The sequence below is a fragment of the Colletotrichum abscissum genome (genome assembly GCF_030869225.1).
Source record: "Colletotrichum abscissum strain IMI 504890 chromosome Unknown Scaffold_8.1, whole genome shotgun sequence".
Taxonomy (NCBI): Eukaryota; Fungi; Ascomycota; class Sordariomycetes; order Glomerellales; family Glomerellaceae; genus Colletotrichum; species Colletotrichum abscissum.
Window position 1 is genome coordinate 54,026 of NW_026850525.1, and position 12,259 is coordinate 66,284.

Here is a 12,259-nt window from a genome sequence, read left to right on the forward strand (position 1 = left end):
CCCGTTCGCGCTTTACACTTGTGTTTTTCTGTCTAATTAAATCGGATAAGGCGTGCTGGCGTAAGGTAGTAAGCGTGGTAAGCTGAGCCGGCGGGAGGCGAGCATAAGGCAAGGTACGCAAAGTCGCCGCATCTTTTCGTCTGACGTCAACCAGGCCGCCGGTCTGTGAAAGAGCCGGAGCCCACTACTTCCTCTGCTTCCCCTGCACCTGCACCGCCAGTCGTGTGGTCAGAAGAGGCAAGAGTGTGGAAGGCCCGCCCCACGCAAGCTTCCCGGGCCGCCACCATCTTTGCACGGCACCTGCCTCGGGTGATGGGGCCTTCCCTGAAAATCATCGGCCAGGCGAGGTGGCTCCCTGTCGGATCCGAAGGAAGACGAATCATGGGGGCCATTCCTGGTGGACTCAGTCGCCCGCTAGCTGCGTGTAGTGGGCTGATTCGCTAAAACCTCCTATGCATCAGCGTCATGAAGGTGCCTTACCTTCTCCTACATGGTGTAGGTATGGGAAACTGCTCTCTCAAAGAAACGACAATGCATGCACGAGTACGGAGCGTGGAAGCACCGCCACATTACGATCTTAGACCTAGGCTTGATCTTCGTCTGCTTCTCTTATCTATCATCGGGTCATGATGAGCTTCGCCTTTCCTCGGCCACCGCTTCGACCGTTAACAAATGGAACGCAAGCACACCAATACAGGATACACCGAGTCCGCATCGAAAGTGGCAATTTAACAAAAGAAACATAGAAACAAAGATGCGGCTCACAGGAGCTGAGCCTGTCAGATAACCTTGCAGCCTTGGAGATTCGGAGGGTAGCAAGGGACCGAGGGGATCTGGCATGTGCCAATCTGCCGTGCCCGATCCTATTTCTCCGAATCCAGCACTCAGACGATGCGACCCTACCTTACCTTACATTACCTTTCGGATAACCTTGTGCCTTAAACCAACATGCTAGGACACCATGCACTCATGAACCCTCTCCCCGCGATTTCTGCCCATCTTCTCGTCCCTCGTCTCTTCGACTATCCCATCGTGGTAGAGGTGTCGTCGCCATCTCCGTCATGTTCACCTTATCCTTTGCAGACCGCCACAATGTGTTCCAAGCATCCCCCAGCCAGTACCCCATCGATGGCCAAGTTTGAGAGGACTCGGCACACACGGGAGCGTCCATATCCACCACCGGAGTTCCTCGCGACTTTGATGCCATCTTGACAACCGTCGGGGCCGTGTGTATCGAAGTCGCGAGTGCCGAAGTCGCCGGGCTCGGTGGCCTGGGCCTGGCATTGCGGGACGAAGAGTCTACGGCTGAGTCGAACCTGTCTCGAATGTTCCACGCATGAGACAATCGCGTTATCAGTCGAGATCTCCTTGTTTTCTCCATGGGAGGTTCGTGCGTCCCACAGTCTATACTGCCGTTGCCTTGCCTCCTACGGTTCCCTGCCGGCTTGACAATGACCAAAGTCGCGATAGTCATGAGTACGCTGGCGACCGCCCATGTGCCAAAGGCCGCCACCGAAAAACTGTATATCGGAATGGGGCCTTCGGACGTGCCTCGGGTGGCATTCTCGTTTTCGTTCGAAAGGTCCTGAAACTTGACAATGTCCGTACTGAGAACCGTCTGCATAGAATATCATTGGTTACGACATCCGATCAGCGCATTCGTGTTCTGCCTTGCTTCCAACAGCAATGCTCGACGGGGGATATCTTGGCTTACCGATACGACCGTGACTGGTAACAATATCAGGGCGATGAAAGACAATTGCTTCATCGCGGACGAGTCATCCGCCGTCAGCACCGCGATTGTATTCATTTGCTGAGTCGAGTGATGCGCTTGCAACCGTTGAATCTAAGCCGTTTAGCGTTCGCTCCCCTTGATTTGACACTCTTAGTCGCCACGTACGTATTCTTCTCTGTTCCTCGCAAGTTTATCCAGTGCTGATGCCCTGTCCAACAAGTCCTCGATCTCTGCCATTACCAGTGTCAACTTCTCCGCAAAGCCTTTGATGTGCGTCCGGATCTCATTGGCGTGGGAATCTCTGAGAGGGCCGAGATGCCCGGCCACATTTTCCACGAAAAACTCTCGGAGACGGCGGAGAACCCGAAGGTTATTCTCAACTTTGATGACACTGCCATGCCGAGTTTCCATCAAGAACGCCATTCTACGAAGGTCCTGGGCGTGGATTGATGCGCTTGCCTTGTCATCTACCGTCTCGTCATCGTCATACGGATAGACGTAAGGCTTGGTCTGCATGACATCTTAGCATAGCTCCGGCTCTACTGCGCCTCTCATATTATGTGGCGAGACGGACTCACCAACTCATGGAGCCTCTTCTCTGTGTCCTGGACGTGATGCGAAAACATCCCGATAGACCACTCGGCGGCCGCAAGGAGACTGTCAACACTGATACGGAATCGCTCGGGGACGTCAAGCGACTGAAGCGCTTTCACGTCACTCGCCATGTCGTGTTTCAAAGCGTTCCAAAGTAGGTTCTGCGTGCCGTGACCCCTTTCCGGATGATACGATCGGGGGCTTGCGAGCAACCACACCGCCGTGCCCTCGATAATGTCAAAATGGACGTACACGACCGCGGAGTGCGTCTCCCACCGCGGTGTTCTCGCGGGGTCCGCGTCCTGGGGCAGCGCATGTGAGGGATACTGGCGGATGCTGAACAAGGTGAGGCAGACCTGAATGTGCCTACCGCTACGACCTAGCACCGCCAAGCTGGTGGGCTGTTCTTGACCAGGGCCCGAGAGCGTCTTCGTACAGCCTCTGAAGCCCGCGAAGCTCATGCTACTGGCGAAGCTCCAGGAGTCACCGCCGCTGGTAACGAAGGTCAGGAAGTGAGCCGGGATCTGGTGGTAGGTCAGGATCTCCAACAGCACGTCTTCGCTGAGGTTCAGTAGCAGCGAGGTAGGCCACATGCGCTCTAGCAGGCTGGTTACGCTGCCATTAGTGCCCCTTTTTGCTGTTGCGCTTGATTGCTTTCGATGAGCGGACTCACATCACTCGTAACGGAGGGTCTTTTTCAAGGTATTCAGACTCCCACGGGCCTTGCTTCGGGCCCGGCCAGGCCAGCTTGTTTCGTAAGTCGTCGATGTTGCGTATGATGTGTAAGTCGGCCTTCTCCCTACTGTTTTTATCGTTGGCAACCTCGTCGACATCGAAATCGCCCCCCGCCGCCGGAGATCGAGACTTTCCCGTGCCAAAGTCGACGACTATCAACGGATTATCCTTCCGTTTCTCTTGGGCCTCGTCAAATACTTGATGTTTCCTCTCGGCATAATGCTCGATGCGTGCCTTTAGCGTCGCCCGTCGTTCGTCTTGGTAGAGGAGGGAATCTGGGTACTCGGACGCTTCGGCGAGTTTCTCCAGGAAGAATCTTCCTTGGTCGTTCATGATCTCTCCGAGGATCATTTGTCGTAGCTCTGTTTTGAATCGCTCCCTTTTTTTTTGAAATTAGTCAACACAGAGGGCTGGAGTGCTGGGTACCACCCATGTGAGATTCGATAACCGTCAACTTTACTCTTGTAAATTGATTTGTATGCTCTCAAATATCTGCAAGGCAGTGTGGAGGTTACTTCACCTCGGAGATAAATCTGGTGCTTTCGCCTCACACGGCATCTTTCGCATCACACCAAAAGTGCGAGTCTAACTACTGCCTAGCAAGCAACATGGTTCCCGGGTTGTACGAGAAGGCAGTTTCCTATGGTTTCATCACAACGGCCACCGACGTGTTCAATATGGATAGATGATCTGTGGCACAGGAGAGGGGCAGGAGAGGAGTAACGAGTAAGACAAAGACGGGAGAGTTCAAGTTCCATCCGACCTGTTCTACTTGGCAAGGGGGACTCTGCCTCGAAAAATACATATGCACAGAGGAAGCTACACCAAAATCTCCTCGACCTTTTGTGCATTGCACTACGATACTATTCTGGTTTGTTCACCCTCGTACGTACTTCCTCGCCCGGGCCGTCTTCTTGGCGTCAAGAAGCCCTGTCTCCTTATCGATCCATGACAATACCGTCGTAAAGTTTGCCTGTTTCTTTGCGAGAATCATCCTCACTGCATCGAGAGCGAGCCTTTGAGAGAACCATTCAGTAAGACGGCGGGATGTCCACAACAATGTGTCAGGGGCGGAAGAAATACATACCACGCAACCTGCGTCTTCTCCACGGCGCAATCATACTCTGGATACTTTTCCCTCCGAGACTTGCTCGTGAGCAGTCCGTAAGCGACGTCGATTACTTTGGCCAAGGTCTCTGTGAGAAGATGAAATGGGTGTCGTTAGTCAAAAGGGGGTCAAAGTCAAGGCCAGGATTGAAAAAAAGGCAAGTATGGTATGTTGGAGTGGGATAAGGAATACACATACGCACGACGAGCCCGTCACCGGGTCGTTTATTGGTTGGCAGACAGCGCCAGTACGCCCACATCTTCTCGGCCGTCTCGGCAAAAGCCTTGTGGAGGTTGGACATGACGGTTTTGAGGGTGTTGTGCTTGGTGTCGTAGAACATAAGGTGGGACTGGATTTTGAAGGCGTCTGGTGGCAGATGACGTAGAGGTTAGCTGGCGGGATTGAATCGAATTTCAAATGAGTGAGGGCTGGCCACAGGGTAGCAAGGTTGTGGGACGTACTCAAGACTCTTCTTTGGAAATTCTGACCGGGCTTGTTCCCGTAGTCCACTGTCAACGCATTGGAAACCACTGATGGCAAGGTTAGCTCACTGCGTGGCGCTGCTTCTCTCACCTCCTTACGACGGCGACACAAAGAGCTTACCTGTATCTTTGATATGACCTCGATCTTTGACAATGTCAAGGGTATCACAGTCGATACCCAGTCCACAATAAGGGAATCGAGCCCCATCCGGAAGCCTGGCTACTTTCGTACCGTCAAAGTCCATGTCAAAGTTGACCAAGGTCTTGTTGGGGCTGACAGCGACGCCGTACTCGGGTAGTCCGCCATGCATGACCCGGACGAACCTGCGTGCCTTGGCCTGGTCCGTCGTGATGAGAAGAAAGTCGTCAATCAGCCTCAAGAGCAGGCATTCTCCACCCTCCTCTCCCTGCTCCTCCCCTTCAGACAGGAACGACAGATGCTGCGCCTCGAGGTCGGCGTAGAAATAGTTGCACAGAGCGGAAGACAATACAGAGCCCTGGGGGATACCCTTCTTCTGCCTGTAGAACTTCTTGCCCACCTTGACGAGGTTCTGCTTGATATGCGATGCCATCAGAGCCATCAGCGCGTCCGTTTCTAGCTCCTTTCTCATGGTGTTTCCCACGAATACGGTGTTCTTGCGGTTTATGCCGAGACGCCCCTCCACCAGCTGCGAAAAGTCAGTGGTATCGTTGCGGGTGACGGCGATGGAATGCCACCGCCGCGTGACTGTTGATACAGCATTCTTCTGATGCCGAGAATCCAGTAATCCGGCTTTTACTTCGACGTGCTTCTTGATGATGTATTGTTCTTCATTCGGAATGCTGTCCATCAGCCTGATCACAGCCTCCTGAGGGATGGTGTCGAAGGCAGACTGCACATCTACCTTGGCAAAATAGAATACCGGCCGATGGTCGCCAAATCTGGCATTGAAGGCATTTAGGCGATGGTAGAGATCACCCACCGAAAACATGGATGATCCGAGCCTGGAGGGATTGCTTTGCTGCAAAGGCCGTTAGTAACTAGATGAATGACACAGAAATTGGATGACGAGGGTTACCGTTTCGAGCTTGAGCATGGAATGTACCGGGCCCAGTACAGTGTTTATGCTTGGGCCGAGAACAGAGCTCCTGCCCCTGATCTCTGTTCGCCTTCGCAGGTTCGTGATCGGCCGCATACCCTTTCCTTTGGGCAGAAGCCTGATACGACTGAAGCCCAGCCGCCTGGAGTCGAGTATTGCGGTAGCCTGGTCAAGCTTGATCTCCTCAAACATGTTTTTTCGAAGACTCCCCATTGCTGGTTCTACGACGTATCGCCAAACGTCATGCCGGAAGAAAAAGAGACGGTAGCGGTGAGAGCTCGACTCTGTGATGTAGAAGTTGCTGCGCAAAAGGGGTATCAACAGCGAATCAAAAATGTAGTACAAAAATTCGTTCATAATCTCATGCCGTTTCTTCATGTCAGTCAAGCTGGTTTTCTGGCCTTTGAGACCTGGAGGCGCCAGCCACTCCATACTGGTAATCTTGATGAATGCGTCAGACAGAATCCATTAGAACCGGAGGACTGCTTACCTTGAGCCCGTCTGCGAGCTCACAGAGGGATATGGCCTCGAACCTCCGCAGTTTGACAAAGTGATCGACTTTCCTCAGTATTTGACTCTTGTTGTAAGTTCCGCCTTCACCAGTGCCCCACATCTCATCTGGTATGATCTTGGCCAGTACAGCCTGACAGAATGCGGAAACATGAGCTGCGGGAGTTGCCAAGTCAGTGATCGCATCAAACGTGGGCAGTAGCGGAGGCGCCGCGGGTTGGTGAAGCTTGGGGCGGCTATGTGTGCTATTTCTGGGGGCACCAGATGTAACAGCTGTATGGTTGTCTCTTCCCGCCACCGGTGCAGGATCAAGTGTCTTGGACTGCTTCACTGGCTTTTTTGGGACAGAGTTCCGGGATTTGAAGTCAACAGCAGAAGGACAGTAATGCCGCAGTATCTCAGCGTAAGCGCACCGACCGTGGAGAAGTTGTAGCCTCTGCACCAGTCGTTTTGTGTCTCCGCGCAGCCTCTTTGGAAGCTTGATATCCCGTCCCTTGAACGTTGACGAGATTTCGTCTTCGCGGAGAGTATAGTCTGCAAACTTTTGCGACGTCTTGGAGTGGTCAACTTTGGAGGTGAAGGCGTTGTGTAGGCCGAATTGTCGAGGGAAGATATACATCATGACTTTCAGCGTGTTGCGCTCGTTCGCCTGTGTGGTTCTTGATCTCTCTTCTTCGGTTGCCTGTTCTGGATACGATAGACGCGGACAACGACTTAGAACATCTGTCGATCAGAGTCAGAGGAAGTCTCTCTTTGTCTTTGGTTCGAATGTCAACTTACGTATGTGCCGCAGTCCATACTGAACCGTGCCCTTAGCGGTGAGAGCAGCTCGAGCGTAGAACATGCGATTTCTGATAAGGTTGATTTCAGACGGGAGCCGCTCCTGAGGTATGGGTGGCGGCGTTGTGGCATCTCCTTTTGTCTGCTTCTTGCTGTCCTGCTTCGCGGCTATGCCCGTCTCTGACATGGGGATACCACTGAGCTGGTACATATTGCCGTGACCAGCTCTCACTGGGAGAAATATCGCCGTATCAATGAGGAGATCTATCATGATCTGCTCGCCTGATTTCCCGAGCAGCATAAGTACTTGTGGCCAAGGGGCTTCTTTTAGGGCCTGCACGTAGTGATTCGGGTCAACTGCGATCAGCCCCTGAATTCCGCTATCGCGACCGTGGCCTTTTGCGTTGGCAATGTTCTGAGCCTGCCTCCTGAACCCATCGCAGAGGAGGTGCTTCGGCCAAGCAGCGTGTCTGTTGAATATTTGCCACACCACAAAGTCAACGATCTGTGTTTGGCAGTCAGCCTTAGAGACATATTGGTCGCGTAGCAGTGGCCTACCTCTGACTGCGAGGAAGTAGCTTGGGCCAAACCTCCCGAGAGAGACACAACCGAGTCGTCGGCTTTCTGAGAGAAGGACCGCCATTGCGCCCACCGAGAGTCAGCTTGTGCCTTGGGGCGGTGTTGCGTGCAGACCAAGGTTGTGTCTAACAACGAAGAAAGCTCTGGTCCAATGTCGTGGTCTTGAATGCGTGCCCACCGTGCCTGGTCTTTTCCCAACGCTGCAATCTTCTTGCGGCGAAGTCTCGAAGACCCTGGCAGTTTAGAAAGCAGGTACCCGCGAAGTGTCTGCACGACATCATAGTGCTGTTGTAGAAGCGTATGCCTGACCTGGCCTTTTATCTGGATCAACTTTGATTTTTTGCCCTCGGATTGCTCATCCTCTGGCCTCTCAAGTGCCAGGGACTTTCTCTTGGTCGCCATAATCGTGGCCGGATTTCGCGTCAACACTGACAAGGAAGTAGACATGTAGTTGGGTTCCTGTCCTCATGCGAACCCCACGACTAGGTGAACAGGGATTATGAGAAAGCCACTGTAAATCACCACCAGTCAGAATCGCGCGACCTGACCCTCGCGCTAGAAGGTGTCATCTCAATCGGTTATGCAAGTCATGTATGGGAGGAATGCCAACAGTGAGAGTGCGGAGGCCAGATCGAGGATCAGACTTGTGCTCTGTCGTTGATCGTAGTTGGTGGTCGACAAGCGCGACAGCTCAACGCGTCTTCGGTTGGACCAGTGTATCAGGTAATTAATTCCCTTGGAGGCTTAACAGAGTGAACGGAGGACCTAAGCCTGCTAAGGTAAGAACCTAGGTAACCTAACGGTAACCGGATAAGTTGCAGCAGGTACGTATCGCAGCTTGAACGGTCGGAAGTGCACGTACTGGTTGGCTGATGACTGTGAGGTCTGGGCTCAGTGAGCAGTGGGGAAAATGGGACGACGGTGCATGTCCTATACGATCTGCCGAACACGGGCGCCGTCTTTTAACGGTAGCTTTGTGGCTTTGCCCTCTTTGCCCTCGTTGGAGACTTTTGCTGTTTTTGACTCGTTATCGACTTTTCGCTCGATGACGCTGTTTGTGCACTGCTTACTACCGTAGGCAATCCATCCGTAGTGCACAAACAGCCAACCCTTCAGGAGTCCAAAGTCCAGGGCCCCTCGACGCTCAAGCCACTGAAGGGGGCGCAAGACTGTGGGAGACCGTGGACGCTAAGGCACCCCTGGGGGCTGGTGAGACGATGTGTGGTCGTGGGGGTCCACCAGCTCCCGTCACCTTGCGCCGTGCGGTGGAAATTCTTCAAGTGTCAAGGCACGATAGGGTTGGGCGGGTTTGTCGGCCTCTCAAACTTGCCCTGGTCTCGGGAGTCACACTTTGTTAGGAGGGTGCTGTACTCCGTACGCAGTATCCGTAAGGTCACGAGGTTTACTATGTATGCGTTCGGATAGTCTGAATGAATCAAGCCCTGCAAGTGGACATTGGTTGCTTGTGGATTACCTTACGTATTTCAGTCCAGACTATGGAGTAGCCACCGCCGGCATTCAGCTTAGCTCAGATATCTCCAAGGCGTTATGCCAAGTATGTACGCTGTACCAAGATGCATCTGCACACTTGCAGGGCTTACACTACCTCCGTCTAACCATAATGTGCATCGTCACCTGTTAGCCTGGCAGTGCCTGAAAACTAGAGCCCGGCTGAGCTTTACTGTGCATGCAAGGGCGGCGGAAAGCGGGCGGCGGCGCGCGGTTAGGAGAGTTGTCCTGCGGTGCTACGTTGAACCGACTCCCCCCCCCCCCCCCCCCAATATCCCGTAGCCCGGCTCAAAATTGGAGTGAACGCCTGGGGGAAAGGGTTCCTTGTCTGTGGAAGAGACGGTTCGGTATTGTTCACAGGAACGAGCCACTTAGCTGGGCCGACGTGGATCGCGTTTCATAATAGCCAAAAGAATTTCTGCAATCAGTGTATTAGCGTCCTTGTGAAGTCCCAGGTTGTGCCTTGTATGGGTCTTCCTTTCTGATTGTTGTTGTTAATGTTCCATACTATACCAACCTTGATACATTAATGACAATAAGCAGCTGGAGAGAGTACGGTATTTGACAACGTCAACAAGCAGATAGTCAAGCCTGTAGAGCTGACTAAGCCATTCCTTGAACTCACGTCTTGGATGGGAGAGGCGGGGGAGCTACATCATGGAAGGTCGAGCTGGGTCGGCCATCCATCCATTGAAAGCCCTGAGCCCTCAAATCATAGTAGCATGTCTTAAGCCAAGCACAGACTTCGGAGTTGCATTGGACCATTGGCGGGACTTCCCTGCCTCAAGACCGAGAGCGTTGGATGACTTCTCTGCGTCTTCTGCCAGAATACGAGCTGCGCCTGTTCCCCAACTTGTCCTGTCTGCCTGCGTAAGCCCGCAGGATGCAATGCAGCGGCAAGTAGGATTTCTTGTCTCAACGACCGCCGCACCCCGGGTCATGACCGCGTACAGGTGGTAGGCTGTCTGCCAGCCTCGAATGACTCTAATACGGCGACATGGTGATCACGGAGCATTCGTATGTACGTAAGTCGATAGTAGCACTGATATAGGTGCCCGGGCTTCGAATCCCAACACAGTTCCCTCGCTCCCCTCATCGAAACGAATCCCCCCAGTACCCTGCGGCCTGCGCGTATTGATCCCAAAGCAGATCGGTTGGCGTTTGGCTATCGGCCACAGAATCAATGTTCAGCCGCATTGGGCTGTTGAGCGTTGAGCCATCTGCATAGGAACCTTGAAGTCATCCTGTCGTAAGAAAGCAACTTAACTCTCTCGGATGTTCCAACCCGGGACCTGGAAGGACTTGGCTTGATTGCAACCCCAACCGGCAACCACAACCACCACAATCTCGGTCTCGACCCGACTTTGACCGTTTCGGGACGAGGTGCGTTGTTATGTTATTTCCCGCCCACCTCCACCTCCGTTGTCGGTGCCGAACGGATGGATCATGGAGGAAGGAAACTTTGATAGAGCGGTGTCTTCCTGTACCTTGCGGAGTATGGAGTACGTATTTGTCAATATATTTGACATTTGCTTGTCCGTGGCTTTGATCTAAGCCTTGCGGTACAGCATCGTACCATCGACGAGGGTTCCCAGCATGGAGATTGACTCCTCTGACCTCGTGGAATGCTTGCCAGTTTGCCGTCAATTCGAACATCCGCAGCCAATCATCCATGAACTGCAAGAGCCGGGCCCCGCCGTTCTCTGGCTTCGGTTACCGCCCAAAATATTGACCGATTGGTAGTGACGTCTGATGTTGGTTGTGGCCATACGATCTTGGCATTTGAATCCAAGCTTCTTGTCTCTAAATCGTCTTTTGGATGTTTCTGTGATTCCCCTCACTTCTTGTACCTCGCGGGTGGAAAGGCTTAGATACGGGGACCGTCAATGCACTCCAGGTGCATTCCCCTTTCTCCAATGTCTCGCGTTCTTACTCAGACGCCGCAAGACCATTCTAAGACGGGACGAAGCGAGGGCCAAGGGACGCACCGGGGTTTGACTTTGTGCTGCGAACGAACAAAACGTTGCCTCTTTGGAAGGGAAAGGGGCCGTATCGCAGAGGAATTTACCCCCGCAAGACGATAGATCCTGAATCGTTCGAATCGAGATTGCCTTTTGTTTTTGTTGCCTACTGGCCAAAGCGAGCGATTCGAGATGGAGAAGCACAGGAGCAAGAGACGGATACTCTGGACAAAATACAAACTTCATCAATCTTGTAGTGGAGTTTAGTGTTTGTTGCTCTGGGTCTCTCTGGAGACACAACCATGCCCATGCCATGTTTTCCAAGGTCCAAACAGTCGAGTGGAGGCTGACAGGGAAAGACGGACATTTTGCAAATTGACGTCTTATTTTCTGTACGCAGTACTTCGTACCTCACATGGTACTCGTAGTACGATGTACCTATGAAGTAGACGACACCTGGTGTCCGTAATACCTTGTGCTTTTTGTCTTTTTTTGCTCCGTGGTTCTGATGCGATTTCGTCAAGAAGTACGTACTTTGTGTCCGTACCTGAATGTGAACCTGGATGCGACACTGGAAGTTGCAGTCAATTTTGTCTTTCTGTTCCTCTCTTCTACTCTCCACCACATGAACTTACTTTGTCTCTATCGATGCCAGAAACGCTGTTCATCTCGTTGGGCTTTGGTGATAATTGCTTTCTATTCATGAGGCAGACATACACTTGATTAGGTATTATATGATAGTTCCAAATTGTGTGCAGAGGCGACCCCCTTGCGCCTTCCCGGACCCTGGCCCGGGTCTCGCTCCCTCTTTCCCGAGTGTCCGGGCAGACCTACCGAACTGAATCTAGCACCTGCCGTCATCCCCTCCCTTTCTTTCGCGTCTCCCTCTCTAAGAGGAATACCTGGGCAGTTCCCCCTCCCTGACATGCGAATTACTGCCAAGCTGCCCGACCAGTTCGTGCTCCGTACCTTGCACGCGACGTCCCATGATACAATCCTGTTTGCTTTCCATCATGTCCCGGCTGCCACTCTGAGTCTCTGACCGAAGCGCATTCATCTTGACCGATTGGACGATACCCTCACCTTTCGCATCTACGGTCCCCACTTGCCGTCTCAGCTCATCCAGTCGACCACGACCTGACTGCATGATACTGCGCATACTCTGTACACTACAGTCTACGGATGCT

The 12,259-nt window shown here is 52.9% G+C and overlaps 1 protein-coding gene across 1 annotated transcript; it reads right to left on the reverse strand.

Moving 5' to 3' along the window:
* Nucleotides 1-967: 967 nt before the first annotated feature.
* CABS01_04055 (telomerase reverse transcriptase) lies at nucleotides 968-8,004 on the reverse strand (the record flags this gene model as incomplete). Its single annotated transcript, XM_060537427.1, has 14 exons — nucleotides 968-1,618; nucleotides 1,715-1,846; nucleotides 1,901-2,245; nucleotides 2,314-2,935; nucleotides 3,003-3,443; nucleotides 3,958-4,080; nucleotides 4,152-4,260; nucleotides 4,371-4,538; nucleotides 4,634-4,702; nucleotides 4,776-5,655; nucleotides 5,713-6,174; nucleotides 6,224-6,966; nucleotides 7,024-7,528; nucleotides 7,582-8,004. 14 exons carry the CDS (start codon nucleotides 8,002-8,004, stop codon nucleotides 968-970), a joined length of 5,673 nt encoding a protein of 1,890 aa, XP_060390272.1.
* Between the last annotated feature and the right edge of the window lie 4,255 nt (nucleotides 8,005-12,259).